General features: G+C 46.6%; 1 protein-coding gene across 1 annotated transcript in view; it reads left to right on the plus strand.

The window, feature by feature from the left end:
- The window catches only part of SLIT1 (slit guidance ligand 1), a 354,779-nt gene that overhangs the window by 236,554 nt on the left and 90,428 nt on the right, over positions 1-27,797 (plus strand). The window contains exons 11-18 of the mRNA XM_040321566.1: positions 6,215-6,286; positions 11,915-11,986; positions 15,760-15,903; positions 16,024-16,187; positions 18,017-18,040; positions 19,356-19,500; positions 21,382-21,456; positions 24,569-24,712. Of these exons, the coding sequence (XP_040177500.1) occupies positions 6,215-6,286; positions 11,915-11,986; positions 15,760-15,903; positions 16,024-16,187; positions 18,017-18,040; positions 19,356-19,500; positions 21,382-21,456; positions 24,569-24,712 (840 nt within the window). The remainder of the gene's footprint in view (positions 1-6,214; positions 6,287-11,914; positions 11,987-15,759; positions 15,904-16,023; positions 16,188-18,016; positions 18,041-19,355; positions 19,501-21,381; positions 21,457-24,568; positions 24,713-27,797) is intronic.

Raw genomic sequence — 27,797 nt, forward strand, 5'->3', positions numbered from 1 at the left:
CACTAGTTAACTCTACTTAACCCTATTTTTATCCACTAGTTAACTCTACATAGTCTTATTGGTACCCCCTAGTTAACTTAATTTAATCTGGTTGTTACCCCTTAGTTAACTCTACTTAGCCTTGTTGGTACCTCCTAGTTAACTTACTTTAATCTGGATGTTACCTCCTAGTTAACTTTACTTAACTGTATTGTTATCCACTAGTTAACTCTACTTAGTCTTATTGGTACCCCCTAGTTAACTCCATTTAATCTGATTGTTACCCCTTAGTTAACTCTAATTAGCCTTTTTGGTACCTCCTAATTAACGTACATTAATCTGGATGTTACCTCCTAGTTAACTCTACTTAACCTTATTGTTATCCACTAGTTAACTCTACTTAACCCTATTTTTATCCACTAGTTAACTCTACATAGTCTTATTGGTACCCCCTAGTTAACTTAATTTAATCTGATTGTTACCCCTTAGTTAACTCTACTTAGCCTTGTTGGTACCTCCTAGTTAACTTACTTTAACCTGGATGTTACCTCCTAGTTAACTCTACTTAACCTTATTGTTAACCCTCTCATAGTTAACTCTGCTTATCCTTATTGTCACCCATGATATAACTCCACTTAACCTGATTGTTACTCGCTAATTATCTCTACTTATTGTTTCTTATACTGGTCATTACTTCAACTGATTGCATCTCTCACTACCCTAGGAGTAGTTGTATCGGCATCCTACCGCTGACCCCCGTGGGTGACGTTGCGGCAGGTCATTCAGTTGTAAATGCCGCCTGATTAGCTCCTTCATTTACTAATTATAAATGTCTCGGCTAAAGTTTCCCGAAGTCTCGGAGAGTCAGAGATCCGCTTTAATTGCAGATTCTTCAAATGTCACGCCGATGTATATTCTCCTCTCTCATAAAGCAGAGAGGACGGCGGGGCGGGGGCGGACGCGGGGGGGGGGGGGGGGGGGGGTGAAGTTAATTGCTTAGCCTGTCAGTCCTCTACTTGTCCTTCAAACTTCTCCGCCATGTTTTTAGGCCAAAAAAGTAATATTGAGAGGCAAATAACAAGACATTGAGCGGGTGAGAGACGTAATGCTGGCTCCCGGGTTGTTGAGTCTCGCTATAAAAATACCTTCATGTCTATATAGTGGCGGAAAATAACGATCGTCTCCCCGGCAGATGGTGTAAGTTTGCCCACTTACATAGAAATGAAGGGTCTATAGTTCGGTGAGTAAAATAAGTATTTGATCCCCTTAGTAGTTGGTGGAGAAACCCTTGTTGGGAAGCACAAAGGTCAGACATTTCTTGTAGTTGGTGATCAGGTCTCCACACATCTCAGGAGGGATTTTGGTCTCCACTCTTCTCTACAGATCTTCTCTAAATCCTGAAGGTTTCTTGGCAACTCGACCTTTCCGCTCCATCAATAACGTTTCTATAGGATTGAGGTCTGGAGACTGGCTAGGTCACTCCATGACCTTAATGTGCTTCTTCTTGAACCATTCCTTTGTTGCCTTGGCGGTATGTTTTGGGTCATTGTCATGCTGGAAGACCCATCCATGACCCATCTTCAGTGTTCTGTCTGAGGGAAGAAGGTTCTCCTCCAAGATCTTACAACACATGGCCCCGCCCATTGGGCCTTCAATGCGGCAAAGTCGGCCTGGACCTTTAGCAGAGAAACCCCCCAAATCCCCATGTTTCCCCCTCCGTGTGACTGTGGGGATGGAGGGCCATATTCTTAAACAAGTTACGTAGGCGTATCAACAGATACGCCTACGTAAGTCCCTTTCCTATGTTTAAGTGTATTCTCAAAATGAGATACACTTAAACATGCCTAAGATACACCAGCCTGCGCCGTTGTATCTTAGGCTGCAATATTTACGCTGACCGCTAGGTGGCGGTCAGCGTAGAATATGCAAATGACTACTCACGCCGATTCTCGAACGTACGCTTGCCCGCCGTAGTGTTTTAACGTCGTTTCCGTAAGCGATACGCGGCGTAAAGATAAAGATGCCCCCTAGGTGGCGTACTCAATGTTAAGTATGGCCGTCGATCCCGCGTCGAAATTTCAAAATTGAACGTCGTTTACGTAAGTCGTCCGTGAATGGCGCTGGACGCCATTTACGTTACAGTCAAAACAAATGACGTCCGTGAGACGTCATTTAGCGCGATGCAAGTCGGGTAATTTACCCGACGGAGCATGCGCATTACGATCGGCGCGGGAGCGCGCCTAATTTAAATGATCCACGCCCCCTGCCTGGATCATTTGAATTAGGATGGCTTACACGGGTGGACTTTACGCGATGCCGCCGCAAGTTCACAGGTAAGTGGTTTGGGAATCCGGCACTTGCCACTTAAACTTGCGGCGGCGTAACGTAAAGTACATACGTTCCGCCGCCTGAAATGTATCAGAATATGGCCCGGAGTTCTTAGGGTCATAGTCATAATTTTTCTTCCTCCAAAACACGATGAGTCAAGTTAACACCAAAAAGCTCAGTTTTGGTCTCATCTGACCACAGAACTTTCCCCTGATCCTTCTCTGAATCATTTAGATCAGGGGTCTCTAAACTACGGCCCTCCAGTTGTTTACGAACTACAATTCCCATCATGCCCAATCATGTCTGTGAATGTCAGAGTTTTACAAAGCCTCATGGGACGTGTAGGTCCGCAAAACAGCTGGAGGGCCTTGGTTTGGAGATCTCTGATTTAGATGATCATGGGGAGACTTCAGACGTTCTGTACTTGTGTCTTCCTGAAGGAAGGGGGCCCTGCGGGGGCTGCAGGATTCCACTCCATGGCGGCGTATTGTGTCCCCAATGGTGTGTTTTGTGACTGTGGTCCCAACTTCTATGAGATCCTTCACAAGCTCCTCCCGTGTAGATCTGGGCGGATCCCTCACTTTTCTCATGACCATCCTCACCCCATGAGGAGAAATCTTGCATGGAGCTCCAGACTGAGGAGGACGATCAAGGTTATTTTGTATTTCTTCCAATCGCTCCAACAGTTGTCTCCTTCTCACCGAGATTCCTGCTGATGGTCTTGTAGCCCATTCCAGCCTTGTGCCGATCTCCGATCTCCTCCCCAACGTCCTCTGACCGATGTGATTGGAGGAAAAATAATCTGTGGACGGGTGTCTTTTATACACATAACGAGTTGTTCATACATTGACAGGACTAATCTGGGGCCGTCTTAATAGCATCTTGGGCCCATGGGCAAAGTAATTATTGGACCCCTCTACACCCCAGATATCCCCCCAGCACTCTGACCCCTCTACACCCCAGATATCCCCCCAGCACTCTGACCCCTCTACACCCCAGATATCCCCCAGCACTCTGACCCCTCTACACCCCAGATATCTCCCCAGCACTCTGACCCCTCTACATCCCAGATATCCCCCCAGCACTCTGACCCCTCTACACCCCAGATATCCCCCAGCACTCTGACCCCTCTACACCCCAGATATCCCCCAGCACTCTGACCCCTCTACACCCCAGATATCTCCCCAGCACTCTGACCCCTCTACATCCCAGATATCCCCCCAGCACTCTGACCCCTCTACACCCCAGATATCTCCCCAGCACTCTGACCCCTCTACATCCCAGATATCCCCCCAGCTCTCTGACCTCTCTACACCCCAGATATCACCCCAGCACTCTGACCCCTCTACACCCCAGATATCCCCCCAGCACTCTGACCCCTCTACATCCTAGATATCTCCACAGCACTCTGACCTCTCTACACCCCAGATATCCCCCCAGCACTCTGATCCCTCTACACCCCAGATATCCCCCCAGCACTCTGAACCTCTACACCCCAGATATCCCCCCAGTACTCAGACCCCTCTACACCCCAGATATCCTCCCAGCACTCTGACCCCTCTACACCCCAGCACTCTGACCCCTCTACACCCCAGATATCCCCCCAGTACTCTGACCCCTCTACACCCTAAATACCCCCCCCCCCCCACTCGGACCCCTCTACACCCCAGATATCCCCCAGCACTCTGACCCCTCTACACCCCAGATATCTCCCCAGCACTCTGACCCCTCTACACCCCAGATATCCCCCCAGCACTCTGACCCCTCTACACCCCAGATATCCACCCAGCACTCTGACCCCTTTACACCCCAGATATCCCCCCAGCACCCTGACCCCTCTACACCCCAGATATCCCCCCAGCACTCTGACCCCTCTACACCCCAGATATTCCCCCAGCACTCTGACCCCTCTACACCCCAGATATCCCCCCAGCACTCTGACCCCTCTATACCCCAGATATCCCCCCAGCACTCTGACCCCTCTACATCCCAGATATCCCCCCAGCACTCTGACCCCTCTACACCCTAGATATCTCCCCCAGCACTCTGACTCCACCTCTACACCCCAGATATCCCTCCAGCACTCTGACCCCTCTACACCCCAGATATCCCCCCAGCACTCTGACCCCTCTACACCCCAGATATCTCCCAAGCACTCTGACCCCTCTACACCCCAGATATCCCCCCAGCACTCTGACCCCTCTACACCCCAGATATCCCCCCAGCACTCTGACCCCTCTACACCCCAGATATCCCCCCAGCACTCTGACCCCTCTACACCCTAGATATCCCCCCAGCACTCTGACCCCTCTACATCCCAGATATCCCCCAGCACTCTGACCCCTCTACACCCCAGATATCCCCCCAGCACTCTGACCCCTCTACACCCCAGATATCCCCCAGCACTCTGACCCCTCTACACCCCAGATATCCCCCCAGCACTCTGACCCCTCTACACCCCAGATATCCCCCCAGTACCCTGACCCCTCTACACCATAGATATCCCCCAGCACCCGGACCCCTCTACACCCCAGATATCCCCCCAGCACTCTGACCCCCAATTTCAGAGCAGCGTGGGCTCAAGGACCAGCTGCTTTACCAAAAGTGCCCAGGTGTGCCCGCTCATTAAGACAGACCTGGAATAATCTGTGTACCACATGAGCACCTACTGTAGCCAGTCTTTGGGAGCCAGAATTATTGGTGGTTGGTAGGGGATCAAATACTTATTTTACTCACTGAACTGAACTGCAACTCCATTTATAACATTTTTATTTTATGTGTTTTTTTCTGGATTTTTGGTTGATATTCTGTCCCTATCATATAAAATACACCTATGATAAGAATTAATAGACTCTTAATTTCTTTGTAAGTGGGCAAAACTTACACAATCTGCAGGGGAGCCAATTATTATTTTCCCCCACTGTAACGTGATTTAATTTGTAATGCGACCTTGTGTGTCGCAAGTCGCACCAGTGTGGGTTCAATGTAGGCTAAGGCCCAGATTCTCGTAGATGGGCGTAAAACTGTGCGGGCGTAACGTATCTCCTTTACGTTACGCCGCCGCAATTTTTACAGGCAAGTGCTTTATTCGCAAAGAACTTGCCTGTAAAGTTGCGGCGGCGTAGCGTAAATCACCCGGCGCAAGCCCGCCTAATTCAAATTAGGCGGGTAGGGGGCGTGTAGCATTTAAATTAGGTGCGTTCCCGCGCCGAACGTACTGCGTGTGCGCGGTCCGGAAAATATCCCAGGGTGCATTGCTCCAAATGACGTCGCAAGGATGTGAACGTAAATGGTGTCCAGCCCCATTCGCGGACGACTTACGCAAACAACGTAAATTTAAAAATTTCGACGCCCATACTTAACATTGGTTGCCCCTCATATAGCAGGGGCAACTTTACGCGGCACAAATCTAACGTAAACGTCGTAACTTCACTGTGTCGACCGCGCGTACGTTCGGGAATTCGCGTATTTTGCTAATTTGCATACTCGACTGGGAAAACGACGGAGCGGCAAAAAAAAATAAATTGCATTTAAGATCCGACTGCGTAAGAGCCTTACACCTGTCGGATCTAATGGATATCCATGCGTAACTGATTCTAAGAATCAGGCGCATAGATACGACGCCCCAGATTAGGACTTACGACGGCGCACATGGCGTTGCGCCGTCGTAAACCCTTTGAGAATCTGGGCCAGAGTTTTTAGAATTTCCATTTGAACAAAAATCTAACAGTGTATGGCTTTTATAGGGCAATTTTATTGTAGGGTTTACTGTCTAATGTCTTATCGTTGGGGCACGCGGATTGGCCCGGGAGCTCGTTGGAAGGTCACCGGCTGCCGCGACGGTACATGACATGAGTTAATCTGCTGCATCCATTTCATCTCGTTTTCTCCATTTATTGTTTTCCAGAGACCTCAGCAACAACCAGATCTCGGAGATTGCTCCCGACGCGTTCCATGGCCTGCGCTCACTTAATTCTCTGTAAGTCGAATTTAGAAACAGGGGGAGGGGGGGGGGGCTACCCAAACCAAATTAAATTACCGGGCTAAGACCTATCTGGAATGCATGATCTCATGTCGCCTCTCTCTCTCTCTCTTATGTAATGCAGATTTTAATGTAATTTCTACTTCAGAATTACATTTACGGCCGCGGTATTAAAACGCGGGCAGAATCTTTACACTGGGAGAATAAATATCGCCTATCATACGGCGCGCGGCATAAAGCCATTTACTCAGGAGAGGCCCTTTTAATACCGTGATGTCGGGGATGGCTGCACCGGAAAATGTGAATTTTAATGCGGCTCGCTTTCTCTGCGGCCTGGAAATTGATGAGATTCGGCGGCTTTTTTTATCCCTTTCATGTTAATTAGAACGTCATGCGGAGAAGACGTAATTAAAAAAAAAAAAAGTCCAGGAAAATGCTCCGTGATTTACAAACCTGTGAAATGGGTTTTGAGGAAGTGCCTTTATCTTGATTGGCGGTAATGGGACTGCTTTATTACCGCCGCGGCGTAAGTGAAGACTTGTGCTGAAGCTGATTATTAACGTTATTGAAAAATTGATACGTTCAATTAATTTCACACGCTGCAATGTGTCTTGTTCCCGAACAAGCTTATGGCACTCGCCTCCCAGTGCCGGAGCGCGCAGAGCGCTCTGCAGCGAGAGAGTTAAGGCTGGACTCCCGCCAAATACACAGATGAAATGTAAATATATACAGTATACAGTATATATATATATAGGTAGGGGGAGGAGACGAGATGGTGCTCAGAGATAGGTAGGGGGTGGAGACAAGAGATGGTGCTCAGAGATAGGTACGGAGCAGAGACAAGAGATGATCCTCGGAGGTGGGTAGGGGGAGGAGACAAGAGATGGTGCTCAGAGATAGGTAGGGGGTGGAGACAAGAGATGGTGCTCAGAGATAGGTAGGGGGTGGAGACAAGAGATGGTGCTCAGAGACAGGTAGGGGGAGGAGACAAGAGATGGTGCTCAGCGATAGGTAGGGGGTGGAGACAAGAGATGGTGCTCAGAGATAGGTAGGGGGGAGAAGACAAGAGATGGCGCTCAGAGATAGGTAGGGGGTGGAGACAAGAGATGGCGCTCAGAGATAGGTAGGGGGTGGAGACAAGAGATGGTGCTCAGAGATAGGTAGGGGGTGGAGACAAGAGATGGTGCTCAGAGACAGGTAGGGGGTGGAGACAAGAGATGTGCTCAGAGATAGGTAGGGGGTGGAGACAAGAGATGATCCTCAGAGATAGGTAGGGGGAGGAGACAAGAGATGGTGCTCAGAGATAGGTAGGGGGTGGAGACAAGAGATGGTGCTCAGAGATAGGTAGGGGGTGGAGACAAGAGATGGTGCTCAGAGATAGGTAGGGGGTGGAGACAAGAGATGGTGCTCGGAGATGGGTAGTGGGCAGAGACAAGAGATGGTGCTCGTTGATAGGTAGGGGGCAGAGACAAGAGATGGTGCTCAGAGGTGGGTAAGGGGAGGAGACTAGAGATGGTGGTGCTCAGAGGTGGGTAAGGGAAGGAGACAAGAGATAGTGCTCGGAGGTGAGTATGGGGCAGAGACAAGAGATAGTGCTCGGAGATGGGTAGTGGGCAGAGACAAGAGATGGTGCTAGTTGATAGGTAGGGGGCAGAGACAAGAGATGGTGCTCAGAGGTGGGTAAGGGGAGGAGACTAGAGATGGTGGTGCTCAGAGGTGGGTAAGGGAATGAGACTAGAGATGGTGAGAAGTAGTAAGAAGGGGTGAAGACAGGAGATGGTCCTCAGAGGTGGGTAGGGGGCAAAGACAAAGAAATACATGCCCCTCTCTCAAAAATATGTATAGGTTTTTTTTTTTGAGAGAGGGGCATGCATTTCTTTCTTCCCCCAGAGTCACCCCATGTCTTTGCCCCCTACCCACCTCTGAGGACCATCTCTTGTCTTCACCCCTTCTCACTACTTCTCACCATCTCTAGTCTCATTCCCTTACCCACCTCTGAGCACCACCATCTCTTGTCTCCTCCCCTTACCCACCTCTGAGCACCATTTCTTGTCTCTGCCCCCTACCTATTAACGAGCACCATCTCTTGTCTCTGCCCACTACCCATCTCCGAGCACTATCTCTTTAGGGACAAAGTGAATCTAGAATTGATGGTTTCCATGTTGGATACTCATGAAAGGCGTCACATTTCGAAGCAGGGCTCCTACTCCGTCTCAGGTCAGCAGAGATCATTAATTATCATCATGACCACTTCACCAGAGTTGCAAATTATTTCTATAATACGTATATTTACATCTTCACACATGGTGCATTAATTAGCGGGAAGCTAAAAATAGCCGGCGCCTGGAACGCTCACGCCCGTATTAATAGACTCTCCCTCGGTGTCTGTTATATTCCATTCAGAAGGTATCGCAGATTGAAAGTAATTATCATTTACCAGCATGGGGAACCCATGACCATTAAATAATTTGTTAACCTTTTCCTTATTCAGAGAAATAATTACGGCCCGATTATAGGAATCGCTGTGATTCGGATCTCCGGTCTGCAGAGCTCCAATTTGTGATAACAGATGAATTAAAAAAATTAGCAAAAAAAAAAATCTTTCTGCATAACGACAAGCTAATAGGAAAGCAGTTCTCTGTTATGTTCTACATTTCGGAGAATAACAGATGTATCAATTGCATCATTTGTAACTTATACATATTCATATTAGCTCACAAGATTCGCACTAGGCGTCTTTCCGACTCTAGACCCGGCTGAGCGTTCCCCAAACTTTTTTTTTCATCTGCAGCGCCCCCTTTAAACGTTGTGCAGAATCTCAAGGCACCCCAGGCTACAATGTAACCAAAAAAAAAATGTAAATGGTACTTATCTATGGGAAACCTGCGCACAACCGCCTTGATGATATTAACTTCACATTAGAAGTCCCCCTATCACACCAGAGGCCCCCCATCACCACAAGGTATCCCTATCAAGGAGTCAGGGGCCACCCTTCACATCAGAACCCCCCTATACATGAGAGGCCCCATCCCATTAAAGTACCCCCATGACAGAGTCCCCCATCACATCAGAATCCCCTCTTAGCATCAGAGGCTCCTGTCGCATTAAAGTTCTCCCTATACATCATATATTTACTTCACATCAGAGATCCCCCATCACATCAGAGGTCCCCCATCACATCAGAGATCCCCCGTCACATCAGAGGTCTCCCCATCACATCAGCGCCCCCCCCCCCCCCCCCCGTCACATCAGAGGTCCCCCATCACATCAGAGATCCCCCATCACATCAGAGGTCCTCCATCACATCAGAGGTCCCCTCATCACATCAGAGGTCCCCCCATTACATCAGAGGTCCCCCATCACATCAGAGATCTCCTCATCACATCAGAGGTCCCCCATCACATCAGAGATCCCCCATCACATCAGAGGTCCTCCATCACATCAGAGGTCCCCTCATCACATCAGAGGTCCCCTCATCACATCAGAGGTCCCCCCATTACATCAGAGATCTCTTCATTACATAAGAGGTCCCCCCATCACATCAGAGATCTCCTCATCACATCAGAGATCTCCCCATCACATCAGAGGTCCCCCCATCACATCAGAGATCTCCTCATCACATCAGAGGTCCCCCCCATCATGATCATCAGAGGTCCCCTCATCACATCAGAGATCTCCTCATCACATCAGAGATCTCTTCATTACATAAGAGGTCCCCTCATCACATCAGAGGTCCCCTCATCACATCAGAGGTCCCCTCATCACATCAGAGGTCCCCTCATCACATCAGATGTCCCCCCCATCACATCAGAGATGTACTCCCATCACAGCAGAGGTCCTCCCATCACATCAGAGGTCCCCCCATCACACCAGAGGTCCCCCCATCACATCAGAGGTCCCCCCATCACACCAGAGGTCCCCCCATCAGATCAGAGGTCCCCCCATTACATCAGAGGTCCCCCCATTACATCAGAGGTCCCCCCAATCACATCAGATGTCCCCCTATCACATCAGAGATGTCCTCCCATCACAGCAGAGGTCCCCCATCACATCAGAGGTCCCCTCATCACATTAGATATCTCTCCATCACATTAGAGATCTCCCCATCACATCAGAGGTCCCCCATCACATCATAGATCCCCCCATCATGATCATCAGAGATCCCCCATCACATCAGAGGTCCCCTCAACACATCAAAGGCCCCCCCCCATCAGAGGTCCCCCATGACATTAGAGATCTCCCCATCACATCAGAGGTCCCCCCATCATGATCATCAGAGGTCCTCCCATCACATCAGAGGTCCCCCCATCACATCAGAGGTCCCCCATCACATCAGAGGTCCCCCCCATTACATCAGAGGTCCCCCATGACATCAGAGGTCCCCCCATCACATCAGAGGTCCCCCCATTACATCAGAGATCTCCCCATCACATCAGAGGTCCCCTGTTGCAACGTCGTTTCGACCGTTCTGAGCCTGCACACTGTCAGTGGAATGGACAGGCGCGCTCCTTTGTCAAGCTACACGCCTGTCCTTTCCACCTTGTGTGCCAAATATTAATCTGGGGCAGAGTTGGACCTTGTTGTGCACAGCCCTTCGATCTATAACAGCTGCCATCTTAGTTATATGGATGACCCGTGACAGTTGCCAGTGGTGTATATAATGGGAACACTGGGAAGAAAGTCCGATGCCTGTTGAAAAATATGAGGGGGGTCTTCAAAACGTTTCCTCGCTTTTATACATTTGATAGAGTTAAAAAAGATTGCGTGGAAACTTTTTGAAGAGCCCTCATATATCTTCCTTTATCTGAACTTCCTTAGTAGCTTTGTTCTGTATGAATAAAATTTCATTTCAAAATGGCACTGGGTCCCCAATGGCACCGGGGGGCTCCAATAGCACCGGGGTCCCCAACGGCACTGAATGAATGACTTGTATAGCGCTACACATGCGAACCGAATCGCCTCTAGGCGCTTTTCCAGCCAGTGTCTGCTTGGCTGGTGCGGTCATTTTACCCCGTAGGATCTCGACACACTTGGGACACACAGTCATACACACAGATATACATATATATATAGTGGGCCAGTTTGAACAAGATCCAATTTACCTACCAGCATGTCTTTGGAGTGTGGGAGGAAACCGGAGTACCCAGAGGAAACCCACGCAGGCACAGGGAGAGCATGCAAACTCCAGGCAGATGGTGTCGTGGTCGGGATTCGAACCAGCGACCCTTTTGCTGCTAGGCGAAAGTGCTACTCACTACACCACTGTGCTGCCCTGCCAATGGCACTGGGTCCCCAAAGTCACCGGGTCCCCAGGGCACCGGGTCCCCAATGGCACTGGCCTACAATGGCACCGGGGTACCCAATGGCACTGGGTCCTGGCACTGGGTCCCCAATGGCACTGGGTCCCCAATGGCACCGGTGTCCCCAATGGCACTGGGGTCCCCAATGGCACTGGGTCCCCAATAGTACTGGGTCCCCAATGGCACCGGGTCCCCAATGGCACCGGGGTCCCCAATGGCACCGGGGTCCCCAATGGCAGCCGGCGCTCATGATGGACGAACACGGAACCACCCGAAACGCTTACATTAGCTTCATTAACATTGTAACTCTTGTTTTCTTCTACAGGATTTTATATGGAAACAAGATCACAGACCTTCCCAAAGGGGTGTTCAGTGGCCTCAATGCATTGCAGCTTCTGTAAGTAAGGGTTTATTATTATTATTACTATCTTACTTTTCCATATCTCTACCCATAGTCCTCTACTGTGCATGCGGGGGTTAGGATGATGGTGGAGGATTGTGTTGGAGGAAGACGGCCTTGAGGAGAAATACGTGGGCGTCCGCGGCTCAACTCCTTCTGAAAAGGCTATTTGTCTGTTTTACTTTGACTTTAATACTTTTAAGTAAAAAAAAAAAGAAAAAGAAACAATCATGCGGGAAGTGAAGAGTGATCTCCATGTTGGATCTGGGGGTTGGTGATTTACTATGGAATGAAACGCGACGTACAGGCGGCATTTCCTGAAGAAGAGGTCAATACTGGTGACCTCTATATTTCTTTTATGATGTTTGTCCTTCATCCCCTTATCTGTGTATCTCAATCATAAACAAATACAAAAAAAACAAGTCGAAATACAGTGGAACCTCGGACTACGAGGATAACCCGTTCCAGGAGAACGCTCGTAATCCAAAGCACTCGCATATCAAAGCGAGTTTCCCCATAGAAGTCAATGGAAACGAAAATAATTTGTTCCGCATTGACTTCTACGGGATGCAATACCGCATGTGGCCAGAGGTGAGGGGGGCGCCAGAGAGCCTCGGAAAGGGGACAGCTCGGCTGAACTCACAAAACCTTGGAAAGGCTCGAAGGCGCCCCCCCACCTCAGGCCAAACGCGGTATTGCACACCGCTGGTGCTTGAATCCTGCTTGTTTTGCGAGACAACAAAAAAAATACAGCGCTCGTATTGCGAAACGCTCGTTAACCACGTTACTCGCAATCCAAGGTTTCACTGCATAGCAAAATTCTACCGTTGTGCAACTTTCAGCGACACTTCATAACTTCCCAGTGACTTGAGCGACCATCACCTCAAGCTGGAACGCCTGCTCACCTCCAAAAGTTGACCTCCACTACAGGGAGTCGCACACGCCCGTGGTTATATCTCTCAGGATGCCTTGGGAAAAAACAAGATAATGACCAGAGTGTTCAGTCAGAACACAATAGCACAGCAGGGGAGATCTATGTACTAACATCGGATTGTTAGTAAAGCGGCTCCGATCTGAGCCGTCAATTTTTTTTCTCTAGTGGTGTGTACTAGGCTTTAGACAACTACAGCTAGCCCTCTGGACAGATGGCAACCCTGGTGATTAGGGTGAGCCTAGGCACACACGGCCTGTGCGCACGGCTTTGCACTTAGCGGTTGTGGTACTCGGGTACTTGGAAGCCACAGTCCAGTTTGAACAATGTGCGCCTGAAACCCGGACACATGATTCAAAACCCGGACTGCGGTGAATCCCGAACAGGTGCCAACCCTATCTTCAAAGCAAACCCCTATCTTAACCACTTAAGGACCGACTCCTGGAGATATACGTCGGCAGAATGGCACGGCTGGGCACAAGCACGTACCTGTACGTCCTCGCGGGCGCGCGCCCGCTACCCGGTCCGAAGCTCCGTGACCACGGCCCCGGGAACCAGCGGACAAGATCGCCGCTGGAGTCCCGCGGTCGGTCCCCGGTGCTGAAGAACGGGGAGAGCTGTGTGTAAACACACCTTCCCCGTTTTTTACTGTGGCGCCGTCATCGATCGTGTGTTCCCTGATATAGGGAAACACGATCAATGACGTCACACGTCCAGCCACACCCCCTACAGTTAGAAACACAGATGAGGTCACACATAACCCCTTCAGCGCCCCCTGTGGTTAACTCTCAAACTGCAATTGTCATTTTCACAATAAACAATGCATTTTTAATGCATTTTTTGCTGTGAAAATGACAATGGTCCCAAAAATGTGTCCAAATTGTCCGAAGTGTCCGCCATAATGTCGCAGGCACGAAAAAAATCGCTGATCGCCGCCATTATTGGTAAAAAAAATAAAATAATTAAAATGCAATAAAACTATCCCCTATTTTGTAAACGCTATAAATTTTACGCAAACCAATCGATAACGGCTTATTGCAATTTTTTTTACCAAAAATAGGTAGAAGAATACGTATCGGCCTAAACTGAGGGAAATTTTTTTTTTTTTTTATATATTTTTGGGGGATATTTATTATAGCAAAAAGTAAAAAATATTTAATTTTTTTCAAAATTGTCGCTCTACTTTTGTTTATAGCGCAAAAAATAAAAACCGCAGAGGTGATTAAATACCACCAAAAGAAAGCTCTATTTGTGGGGAAAAAAAGGACGCCAATTTTGTTTGGGAGTCACGTCGCACGACCGCGCAATTGTCAGTTAAAGCGACGCAGTGCCGAATCGCAAAAACTGGCCGGCGGCATTTACCTTCCTAAAGGTCTGGGTCTTAAGTGGTTAAACACACTCCTATGGGAACACACTCATATGGGTTGCCAATACAGGCAGCCCCCGAGTTACAAACATCCGACTTGCGAACGACTCCTACTTACGAACAGGAGGCGGCGTGACATCTCCGCCGTTCTGCGCATGCGCGGCCACTTTTCGACGTCAGGCGCATTTCGATAGAACCTCGAAAAAAGACTCCTACTTACGAACGGGATGGATCGCCATCGGATCTTACAGAAATTTGACCCTTGACCAGTCAAAGCCTTACTCTTGTAGTACACTGGCGTGAGATAGTGGACTGTATATAGGCCATTTCTCTGTTCGAGGGAAGTCGGTAAAGGGGGCCAATTGGGTGCTTACAGTGAATTAAACCCCTCTTTGTTATACAATGATAAAAGGGGGGGGGGGTTCTTGAAGGACATCTGCCAGACCTTGCATACGCTTCAAAGTGGCTCTCGGAGCTGAAATGTCACATATTGAAGTCTCTTCAGAGAAGATTCATTAAGTATTTGTTACTCGTAAAACACGCAGAGTATTGATTGATTACCTTCCAACCAACATTGGGCTAATAGAAGCTGATTGAACTTAAGTTGAGATCAATGTAGTCATCATGACCTTGCTTGTAGACTTCATCCTGGTGGTTTATGCTCAACGTCTTATCTCTCTCTCTCTCTCTTCTCTCTCTCTCTCTCTCTCTCTCTCTCTTCTTTCTCTTCTCTCTCTCTCTCTTCTCTCTCTCTTCTCTCTCTCTTCTCTTACTCTCTCTCTCTTCTCTCTCTCTTCTCTCTCTCTTCTCTCTCTTTCTCTTCTCTCTCTCTCTCTCTCTCTCTCTCTCCTCTCTCTCTCTCTCTCTCTCTCTCTCTGGTCTCTCTTCTCTCTCTCTCTTCTCTCTCTCTCTCTCTCTCTCTCTTCTCTCTCTCTTCTCTTACTCTCTCTCTCTTCTCTCTCTCTTCTCTCTCTTTCTCTTCTCTCTCTCTCTCTCTTCTCTCTCTCTCTCTCTCTCTCTCTCTCTCTCTCTGGTCTCTCTTCTCTCTCTCTCTCTCTCTCTCTCTTCTCTCTCCTCTCTCTCTCTCTCTCCCCCCCTCTTTCTTCTTTCTCTCTTCTCTCTCTCTCTCTCTTCTTTCTCTTCTCTCTCTCTCCTCTCTCTCTCTCTGGTCTCTCTCTCTCTCTCCCTCTCTCTCTTCTCTCTCTCCCTCTCTCTGGTCTCTCTCTCTCTCTCCCTCTCTCTCTTCTCTCTCTCCCTCTCTCTATTCTCTCTCTCTCTCCCTCTCTCTCTCCCTCTCTCTATTCTCTCTCTCTCTCTTCTCTCTCTTCTCTTCTCTCTCTCTCTTCTATCTCTCTTCTCTCTCCCTCTCTCTCTCCCTCTCTCTCTCTCTCTCTCTCTCTCTCTCTCTCTCTCTCTCTCTCTCTCTCTTCTCTCTCTCTCTTCTCTCTCTTCTCTCTCTTCTCTCTCTCTCAGACTTCTTAATGCCAACAAAATTAACTGCATCCGGGCGGACACCTTCCAGGACCTGCAGAACCTCTCTCTGCTGTCCCTCTACGACAACAAGATTCAGAGTTTAGCCAAAGGAACCTTCTCTTCTCTGCGCGCCATCCAGACCTTGTGAGTAGAACCTCCGTAGATAATAATGCCCCCCCTCCCCCCCCCCGGGTGGTAACAGTTGGGTGTATCGCCCTGTTGTGTAATCCTGTCCAAAAACTAAACATGTTGTCCATTGTTCAGGCATTTAGCTCAGAACCCTTTCATCTGCGACTGTAACCTGAAGTGGTTGGCGGACTTTCTGAGAACGAATCCGATAGAGACCAGCGGGGCGCGGTGTGCCAGCCCTCGACGACTTGCCAACAAACGCATCGGGCAAATCAAAAGCAAAAAGTTCAGGTGCTCAGGTAAAAATAAATGTTCAAGTAATACTTGTAATACTGTTTCCTTGACATTGTCCCTTCTATGGGACAATGTCTTACCATAATTATTGGGACGCCGGCCTCTACACGCACATGAACTTTAATGGCCTCCCAGTCTTAGGCCCGGATTAACGTAGATGCGCGTAACTTTGTGCGGGCGTAATGTATCCTATTTACGTTACGCCTCCGCAACTTTTACAGGCAAGTGCCGTATCCTCAAAAGAAAGTTGCGGCGGCGTAACGTAAATAGGCCAGCGTAAGCCCGCCTAATTCAAATTGTGAAGAGGTGGGCGTGTGTTATTTAGATTAACCATGACCCGACGTGATTGACGTTTTTCACGAACGGCGCATGCGCCGTCCGTGGAATATCCCAGTGTGCATTGCTCCAAAGTACGCCGCAAGGACGTATTGGTTTCGACGTGAACGTAAATGACGTCCAGCCCCATTCACGGACGACTTACGCAAACGACGTAAAATATTCTAAATTTTACGCGGGAACGACGGCCATACTTAACATTGGTACGCCACATGTACGCCACCATATAGCAGGGGTAACTTTACGCCGGGAAAAGCCTAACGTAAATGGCGTATCTGTACTGCGTCCGCCGGGCGTACGTTCGTGAATTCGCGTATCTAGCTGATTTACATATTTCTAGGCGTAAATCAGCGTACACGCCCCTAGCGGCCAGCGTAAATATGCAGTTAAGATTCGACGGCGTAAGAAACTTACGCCGGTCGGATCTAATAGAAATCTATGCATAACTGATTCTATGAACCAGGCGCATAGATACGACCGGCCATACTCAGAGATACGCCGTCGTATCTCCTTTGTGAATCTACTCCTTAGTCCGTAGGGTTCAATATTGAGTTGGCCCCGCCCTTTGCAGCCATAACAGCTTCACCCCTTCTGGGAAGGCCGTCCCCCAGCTTTTGCTTTTGGTCTTTTTCGTTTTTGGGGTCCCTTGAGCCCTATTTCTATTCAAGGTTTAGGAGGGTGTCTATGGGAATGTTTGACCATTCTTCCAGAAGGACATTTGTGTGGTCAGGCACTGATGTCGGACTAGAAGGCCTGGCTCAAGGTGTTCTATTGGGTTGAGGTGCAGGCCAGTCAAGTTCCTCCACTCCAAACGTGCTCATCCATGTCTTTATGGACCTTGTTTTATGCACTGGTGGGCAGTCGCGCTGGAACAGGAAGGGGCCGTCCCCCAAACTGTTCCCACAAAGTTGGGGGCATGAAATTGTCCAGAATGTCTTGGTATGCCGACACCTTAACTGGAACTAAGGGGCCAAGCCCAACCCCTGAAAAACAACCCCCACACCATAATACCCCCCCTCCACCAAATGATTTGGACCAGCGCACAAAGCAAGGTCCATAAAGACATGGATGAGCGAGTTTGGGGTGGAGGAACTTGACTGGCCTGCATAGAGTCCTGACCTCAATCGGATAGAACACCTTTGGGATGAATTGGAGTGGAGACTGGGAGTTAGTCCTTCTCGTGCCTGACCTCACAAATGCTCTTCTGGAAGAACGGTCAAAAATTCCCATAGACACCCTCCTAAACCTTGTGGACGGCCTTCCCAGAAGAGGTGAAGCTGTTATAGCTGCAAAGGGCGGGGCCAACTCAATATTGAACCCTACGGACTAAGACTGGGAGGCCATTAGAGTTAATTTGTGTGTGTAAAGGCAGGCGTCCCAATACTTTTGGTAATATAGTGTACCTCTGACAATTTCTGAGTTGTAAGATATGTATAAAGAAAAAAAATGAATGTATGATTTAACATGAACCTTTCTGATGATTATTTTTTCCCCCCAGCAAAAGAACAATACATTATTCCAGGTAAGATTTTTTATTATTATTATTATTATTATTATTATTATTATGTTTTCTTGTCTGCATAAGATATAAGTCAGATTTTTGGCATCCCCTGAAATAGATATTTAAGTTTGGTGAAATACTTCACAAGGGTTGAATAAATGCGGCATTCATTATTTAGATAATTCATCATTTCGGATAAATTTGCATTCGTTACGTTTACTAACAGCCACATTTCAATGGAAATTCCAATACCTACAATTTAATAGTTAGTTATTATTTCAGATTTTCGAATTTTCAGGGTTTTTTTTTTCCGAGAATTCAGGAATTTTTATGTTCGTTCTTTTGAATTTTCTTTCTTAATTTTGGTTTTTTAAACTTCCATATCTTCAAATTTTCGCATTTGTGAGTTTACGAATTTTCAAATATTCAAACTTACGAATTTACAAACTTTTGAATATTTGATTATTCATCAAATATTGATCAAATATTCGAATTTACGAATTTTTTAAAATGTTGCATTTCTGAATTTCGAATATTGAAATTTACGATTTTTTTTAATATTCAAATTTACGAAATTCTGAATATTTGATTGTTCGAATATTCAAATTGACAAATTTAGGAATTTTTTAATTTTACGGATTTAGGAATTTTAGAATATTCAAATTTAAGAAAATTCAGAAGAATTCGTTAAACGGGTTTTCGTTAATTCGGATATTTCCAAATTAACAAATTTGTTAAAAAAATTATTTGGAACACAACTAATTGCAAATGTCTATCAGATAGCTAAACCCAGGAGGTGTTATGCACCTCGCTAGACTTAACTCGTAGTGTTTAATTGATAAAGAACAATCTGCAACTCCATACATGCTCTTTAAATCAGTCTGAATTTATTATAACTCCATAAGGATAAAAATACAACAGAGGGCACTGCCCAGGGGCCCCAGCTGCATGGAAGGCCCCTGCACTTTCCCCAAAGCAGCTGATCCTTGAGCCCACGCTGCCCTGAAATTGGGGGCCCCATGATGGCACTGAGAGTGATAGATACTCCGGGGAGGCAGTCTGCCTTCTACCTACTTGATGTCTGTTTACCTTCACTGTCTTCATTGTAGGGGCCCCAGAGCATTACTTTGCCCAGGGGCCCGTGTTTCAGCCGCAACGGCCTTGTCCAACTCATAGTGTGCCTCCATTTTTTACAAAGGAGCCAAATTCCTGGAATCTGTAAATGTTTTTTTAAACTTGAAGACACACAACCATTTATGATCATTGTCCTATCCTGAACCCTGACTCGAGCATTAATGCAACATTGTCTCTTTGTCCGGCTTGTTTCTTCCCGCAGGAACGGAGGACTACCAGCTGAACAGCGAGTGCAACAGCGACGTTGTATGTCCGCCCAAATGCCGATGCGAATCAAACGTGGTGGATTGCTCCAACCTGAAGCTCACCAAAATCCCTGACCGCATCCCTCAGTCTACGGCCGAGCTGTACGTATGGGTGCCGGTTCCTGGTCCACGCACCACCTTCACATTCCACCATAGTGCATCTTCTCTTCAAAAAAACACATTTACATGAACTGATTTCACGACGGGAAGCCGCGGGATTTAACACACATCTGTATTTCCCCAGCCGGACGGCACAAACGCCAAGATTTAATTGAAGCTCTAGGAGAAAATGAGATATCAATAGATCTCAGCTTGGTGGCCCTGTAGGCCCCAAATAATGAACCGCTCACATGTCCCACCTCCCCTGTGGATGATTGTATTGGTGGTTGTTCAGTGAGGTGTTGTCTCTTATTAGAGCCAATGGGGAGGATTGGCTCCAATCATGCTTGCACATGATTGAATGATGCAGTGTGCAAGTGTGGTTGCTCCAGAGCTTAGTAAATGAGAGGAAGCTTCACTTTGGAGGAAATACCCAATTACTCGCAAAGGAAAAGGTAAAAAAAATAATTTTTGCTTCCACATGATTGGATAATGGGAGTCAACAGAGCTCCCCTTCATTTACTAAGCTCTTGCCTTTAATAAATCAAGCCCAGTGTTTCCACAATTTTGCAATCACTTTACCATTAGACATGTGCAATTTGTTAATTTGACAAATTCGTTAATTTAGGAATATCTGAATTAACGAAAACCTGTTTAACGAATTTTCGAAAATTGGTAAATTCAAAAATTCCTAAATTCAAAATTCGAAAATCCGGAAATTTCTTCAGGTTTTTCAAAGAATCCCAAAGAGAACTCAACTTCTATGGGTTGCATCATACATCCACTCAAGTAGAGACTTAAGTCTTGGTTCTTGGGTGTGAGACCACATTTCCTCTACACATGTCATGGAAACCCAAAGAGAACTGAACTCCTATGGGTTGTCCTGTACATCCACTCAAGCAGAGACTTTAGTCTTGGTTCTTGGGTGTGTGACTACATTTCCTCTACCCATGTCAAAGAAACCCAAAGAGAACTCAACTCCTATGGGTTGTCCCGTACATCCACTCAAGCAGAGACTTGAGTCTTGGTTCTTGGGTGTGAGACCACATTTCCTCTACACATGTCATGGAAACCCAAAGAGAACTCAACTCCTATGGGTTGTCCTGTACATCCACTCAAGCAGAGACTTCAGTTTTGGTTCTTGGGTGTGTGACCACATTTCCTCTACGCATGTTAAAGAAACCCAAAGAGAACTCAACTCCTATGGGTTGTCCCGTACATCCACTCAAGCAGAGACTTCAGTCTTGGTTCTTGGGTGTGAGACCACATTTCCTCTACACATGTCATGGAAACCCAAAGAGAACTGAACTCCTATGGGTTGTCCCGTACATCCACTCAAGCAGAGACTTAAGTCTTGGTTCTTGGGTGTGAGACCACATTTCCTCTACACATGTCATGGAAACCCAAAGAGAACTGAACTCCTATGGGTTGTCCTGTACATCCACTCAAGCAGAGACTTTAGTCTTGGTTCTTGGGTGTGAGACCACATTTCCTCTACACATGTCAAAGAAACCCAAAGAGAACTCAACTCCTATGGGTTGTCCTGAACAGCCACTCAAGCAGAGACTTCAGTCTTGGTTCTTGGGTGTGAGACCACATTTCCTCTACGCATGTCAAAGAAACCCAAAGAGAATTCAACTCTTATAAAGAAGCCAGAGTTTATTGCTGTATGGAAGCTGTGCTGTCTTCCTGCATTGTGTAAAGGGGAGGAGGAGGCACAACGTTATTTTATTGGTGATGTCTCCAAACTTCATCTTATTTGCACTCCATTGAGAAAACAAGTAAAAATTGTCTCCCGAGCTTCTGAGTATATTAAAACAGATGTAAATAAAATTAACTGCTTATGTACTATTGGGTAAGACAGTATTTTGTATTCTAATCCAGGCGTCTGAATAATAATGAGATCTCCGCTCTAGAAGCCACTGGTCTCTTCAAGAAACTTCCACACCTCAAGAAGATGTAAGTCATGCTTCAAATATATATTCTTATGACGTAGTTGTTTATATATGGATAACGTAGACCTTCACCCTACCCAACCACTTTATCTCCTCTGTAGCATTTAGATATTTTTTATTACTTATTTCGGTATATTTTTCTGGGGCACCTCCCCACACATCCTGCTTTGCATGTAGCTTCATGGGATACACACATATATGACATCCAGGGGGGGCATGGGTTACTCTTCTGTACAAGCTCTGACCTGAGTCACTGGAGGGGGGGGGGGCTATCTCTTCCTGGTTATTAAAGCCAGCCGCTGTGGTGCATGCGCATCATGAGGGGGCGGAAGCAAAAACCGGGAAGTGACAACCCCGCAATGACAACCGAAGAAGATAGTGTCTCCGAACTTGGTGTGGACAAGTGGATCCCCAGAGAACACCGCTGGATCGCTGGGTGTGCATGTTTTTTGTGCAGAACCCAGCTACATAGGTAAGAGAGGGAATAGATAGGAGAGAAGGATTAGCCAGAATAGCGAATTGCTGCTGTAACAGGGCAGCTACATGCTGGGTATCTATGGAATCGGAAGTTGCTAATAGCCTAGCCATAGGTTTGCCTTGGCTTTCCTCATATTTTAGCCTGGAGCTCAGAGCACACCCTATTTTGGGTAGTACCATTCACATTTATAGGGAAACCTTTTGCTCCACCAACGTATTAACTCCTGTAGATGCCCGACCTGTAGACTAGGTTCTTTCCCACTGCAACCCAGTCATAACTTTGCCTTGGCTTTCCTCACCTTTAGCCCCAGAGCTCAGAGCACACCCTGCCTTGGGTAGAACCATCCAGATCTCTAGGGAAACCTTCCGCTCCACCGACTTATCAAATGTTGACTACTGTAGATGCCATACCTGTGGACCAGTCTTTCTCAACCCTTTCAACACAAAGGAACCCTTGAAATAGCTTTCCGGTCTCAGGGAACCCCTAGTAAAAAATAATGATATCTACAACTCATGATAAATTCGTGTGATGGTCAGTGGGAAGAATGCTCCTTAAACTTCTGGTCATTGGGAAGAATTACAGATTGCTAAAAAGATCAATGGCGTCAGTGGGAACTTATCTTAGAGGAAGAAATTGCTGATTGCTCGAAGAACCCCTAGCAATCTCTGGAGGAACCCTAATGTTCCACGGAACCCTGGTTGAGAAACCCTGCTGTAGACTATGTTCTTTCTCTATGAAGCCTAGCCATAGGTTTGCTTTGGTTTTCCTCACATGTAACCCTGGAGCTCGGAGCACACCTTACCTTGGGTAGTATCATCCATATCTATAGGGAAACCTTTTTCTCCACCAACGTGTCAATTGTTTACTCCTGTAGATGCCCGACCTGTAGACTAGGTTCTTTCCCGCTGAAACCCAGTCATAACTTTGCCTTGGCTTTCCTCACCTTTAACCCCCGAGCTCAGAACACACCCTGCCTTGGGTAGAACCATCCAGATCTCTAGGGGAAACCTTCCGCTCCACCAGCTTATCAAATGTTGACTTCTGTAGATGCCATACCTGTAGACTATGTTCTTTCTCTATGAAGCCTAGCCATAGGATTACCTTGGCTTTCCTCACCTTTACTACTGCCCCACCCAAGCTCAGAGAACATCCTAACTTGGGTAGTACCAACCACATCTATAGGGAAACCTTTTGCTCCACCAACATATCAATTGTTGACTCCTGTAGATCTCTGACCTGTAGACTAGTTTCTTTCCTGTTGAAACTCAGTCATAGCTTTGCCTTGGCTTTCCTCACCTTTAACCCCCGAGCTCAGAACACACATGCCTTGGGTAGAACCATCCAGATCTCTAGGGGAAACCTTCCGCTCCACCAACTTATCAAATGTTGACTTCTGTAGATGCCATACCTGTAGACTATGTTCTTTCTCTAAGAAGCATAGCCATAGGATTACCTTGGCTTTCCTCACCTTTACTACTGCCCCACCCAAGCTCAGAGAACACCCTACCTTGGGTAGTACCATCCACATCTATAGGGAAACCTTTTGCTCCACCAACTTATCAATTGTTAACTCCAGTAGATGCCATACCTGTAGACTAGTTTCTTTCCCACTGAAACCCAGTCATAGCTTTGCCTTGGCTTTCCTCATCTTTAACCCCGAGAGCTCAGAGCACACCCTTCCTTTGATAGTACCATCCGGATCTCTAGGGAAACCTATCACTCCACCAACTTATCAAATGTTGACTACTGTAGATGCCATACCTGTAGACTATGTTCTTTCTCTATGAAGCCTAGCCATAGGAATGCCTTGGCTTTCCTCACCTTTACCCCCACCCCACCCAAGCTCAGAGCACACCCTACCTTGGATAGTATAACAGCTTCAACTCTTCTGGGAAGGCCGTCCACAAGGTTTAGGGGTGTTTCTATGGGAATGTTTGACCGTTTATACAGAAGCACATTTGGGGGTGGTCAAACATTCCCCATAGACACCCTCCTAAACCTTGTGGACGGCCTTCCCAGAAGAGTTGAAGCTGTTATAGCTGCAAAGGGCGGGGCCAACTCAATATTGAACCCTACGGACTAAGACTGGGGAGGCCATTAAAGTTCATGTGTGTGTAAAGGCTGTGTATGTGTAACCTTCTAGATGTGGTCATCTGATATGTCTATTGTAAGCTATTGTAGTTTGTACCTCATTTACAAATACTTGTGATAGAACGAATGGCTATACGTTGGGAGCTTATAGCAGCTTACTAATATTCTCTACTAATACTTTGTGACAAATTCTAGACAGTGAGACCCGTTTCTTTCCTTTTCCTACGATCCCTGAATGTGTCCTGATGAAGCTTAGCAGCGAAACACGTTGACGCACAGGGGTTTACTCTTTATCATATATTATTTATATATGTTTTTTTTTAATTCTTCCTAATGCTTTCTATGTACCGTGTGTTATTTTCAATAAATATTGTAATATTTTTTTATAGTCTCCATTGTTCATTGTGCCTTTAAAGTCCGGCCTACAAGTTACCATCTTGGTACCCCTTTTGTGACAAATTCATTAAAGCTTCATGGGGTTTTCTGAGACCCCCTCCCCAGTACAGACCTCCTTTAATTCCATCTTTTGTGTAAACGTGTCTTCCAGCAACCTGAGCAACAACAAGATCACCGAGATTGAAGATGGAGCTTTCGAAGGAGCAACGGCAGTAAGCGAAATACACCTGACAGCCAATCACATGGAGTCAGTGCGTTCTGCCATGTTCCGCGGTCTGGAAGGGCTGAGGACCCTGTGAGTAGAGAAATATTATTTCTTCCTTATAAACATTAAGGGCCCTGTGCCGACGGGCTTCAAGTGGGGTTTATATTACCATACAAGCTGGGCTTTTTTCAGCGGGAACGCGGGGGGGGGGGCAAAGCAGTTCTGGAACCTCCAACACTGACTGGATGTAATGGCAAGGGGTGCTGGAGTGGGCTGCATTTGATGGCCGCTTCATTAAAAAGGTGGGGTATACATGGGCAGGGCAAAGGGGGTGGAGTCAGGGGTGGGGCCGGGGGGCGGCAAAATTAGGTTTTGCCTAGGGTGTCAAAAATCCTTGTACCAGCCCTGGTTGCTGAAGAGGTCTATGTTTGCTAGTGGGGGATCTACTGTTGCCGGGGGTGGGTTTTATATTGCTGGGGGGGTCAGTTGTTGCTGGGAGAGATCTACTGTTGAGGGAGGGGGTCTATTGTTGCTGGTTGACAGAGAGTCTATTGGTGCTGAGAGATCAGTTGTTGCTGCCGGGAGCCTATTGCTGCTAGGGGGGAAATTTTTGGGTGGGTTGTCCATTATTGTTAGGGGGATCTATTGTTGCTGGCGGAGGGGCCCTATTGTAACTGGCTGCAAGGGATCTATTTTACTGCATTTCTTGCTATCGTTACCAAATTCCATACAAGTTATTTAGTACCACAAAATGATATGTGATTCTGTAGTCTCTAAAAGGGCACTACTGGGAGGTGTGTAGGGGGTAGAACTACGTAATGGTGCTTGGAGGTGGGTGGGGGGCAAAGAAAAGGGGTGACTCGGAAAGGGGAAGTTTCTGCACCTATTCTCTGAGAGAAAAAAAACCTCTACATACAAGTCTTTGGGGTTGCATAGCCAGAAAGTCAACTAACTGCAGTTCTGAATGACATCAACTGCAGGTCCAAAGCCACTTCTTGGGTTGTAATTGTCCTAAGCCACTTCTTGGGTTGTAATTGTCCTAAGCCACTTCTTGTGGTTCTGAAATGTTCATAGCGTATCCAAGCCACTTCTTCAGTTCTGATGAAGAGATGGCTTGGGCCATTAGACCTAATTGTCCAAGCAACTTTTACAGTTCCAGTTGTCCAAGCCACTTCTTGAGGTTCTGTCATGTTGAAGACACTTCATAGCATATCCAAGCCACTTCTTCAGTTCTAATTGACCAAGCCCATTCTTAACCTCTAATTGTCCAGGCCACTTCTTGGGTTGTAATTGTCCAAGCCACTTCTTGTTGTGCTGTCATGTTGAAGACACTTTATAGCTTATCTAACCCACTTCTTTAGTTCTAATGAAGAGGTGGCTTGGACCATTAGTACTAATTGCCCAAACAACGTAAACAGTTCCAGTTGTCCAAGTCACTTCTTGTTGTTCTGCAATGTTGAAGACACTTCATAGCTAATCCAACCCACTTCTTTGGTTCTAATTGAGCAAGCCCATTCTTAACCTCTAATTGTCCAAGCCACTTCTTGGGTTGTAATTGTCCAAGCCACTTCTTGTTGTGCTGTCATGTTGAAGATGCTTCATAGCTTATCTAACTCACTTCTCCAGTTCTAATGAAGAGGTGACTTGGACCATTAGCCCATAATGTCCAGAAAACTTTTACAGTTCCAATTGTCCAAGTCACTTCTTAGGTTTTAATTGTCCAAGCCACTTCTTGTTGTTCTGTCATGTTGAAGACACTTCATAGTGTATCCAAACCACTTCTTCTATTCTAATGAAGAGGTGGCTTGGACCATTAGACCTAATTGTCCAAACACCTTAAACAGTTCCAATTGTCCAAGCCACTTCTTGTTGTTATGTCAAGTTTTAGATGCTTCATAGCTTATCCAACCCTCTTCATCAGTTCTAATTGACCAAGCCCATTCATTACCTCTAATTGTCCAGGCCACTTCTTGGATTGTATTTGTCCAAGCCACTTCTTGTTGTTCTATCATGTTGAAGACACTTCATAGCTTATCCAAACCACTTCTTCAGTTCTAATGAAGAGGTGGCTTGGACCATTAGTACTAATTGTCCAAACACTTTAAACAGTTTCAATTGTCCAAGTCACTTCTTGTTGTTCTGTCATGTTGAAGACACTTCATAGCTAATCCAACCCACTTCTTCAGTTCTAATTGAGCAAGCCCATTCTTAACCTCTAATTGTCCAAGCCACTTCTTGGGTTGTAATTGTCCAAGCCACTTCTTGTTGTGCTGTCATGTTGAAGATGCTTCATAGCTTATCTAACTCACTTCTTCAGTTCTAATGAAGAGGTGACTTGGACCATTAGCCCATAATGTCCAAACAACTTTTACAGTTCCAATTGTCCAAGCCACTTCTTAGGTTGTAATTGTCCAAGCCACTTCTTAGGTTGTAATTGTCCAAGCCACTTCTTAGGTTGTAATTGTCCAAGCCACTTCTTGTTCTTCTGTCATGTTGAAGACACTTCATAGTGTATCCAAACCACTTCTTCTATTCTAATGAAGAGGTGGCTTGGACCATTAGACCTAATTGTCCAAACACCTTAAACAGTTCCAATTGTCCAAGCCACTTCTTGTTGTTCTGTCATGTTGAAGACACTTCATAGCTTATCCAAACCACTTCTTCAGTTCTAATGAAGAGGTGGCTTGGACCGCTAGTACTAATTGTCCAAGCCACTTCTTTGGTTGTAATTGTCCTAAGCCACTTCTTGTTGTTCTGTAATTTTGAAGACACTTCATACCTTATCCAAGCCACTTCTTCCGTTCTAATTGACCAAGACCATTAGAACTAATTGCCCAAACAACTTATACGGTTTTTAATTGTCCAAGCTACGTCTTCATTAAAACTGAAGAAGTGGCTTGGATACGCTATGAAGTGTCTTCAACATTACAGAACAACAAGAAGAGTCTTGGACCATTACAACCCAAGAAGTGTCTTGGACAATTACAACTCAAGAAGTGTCTGGGACCATTACAACCCAAGAAGTGTCTTGGACAATTACAACCCAAGAAGTGTCTTGGACAATTACAACCCAAGAAGTGGCCTGGACAATTACAACCCAAGAAGTGTCTGGGACAATTACAACCCAAGAAGTGGCCTGGACAATTACAACCCAAGAAGTGTCTGGGACAATTAA

The sequence above is a fragment of the Rana temporaria genome, chromosome 8, assembly GCF_905171775.1.
Source record: "Rana temporaria chromosome 8, aRanTem1.1, whole genome shotgun sequence".
Lineage (NCBI taxonomy): Eukaryota > Metazoa > Chordata > Amphibia > Anura > Ranidae > Rana > Rana temporaria.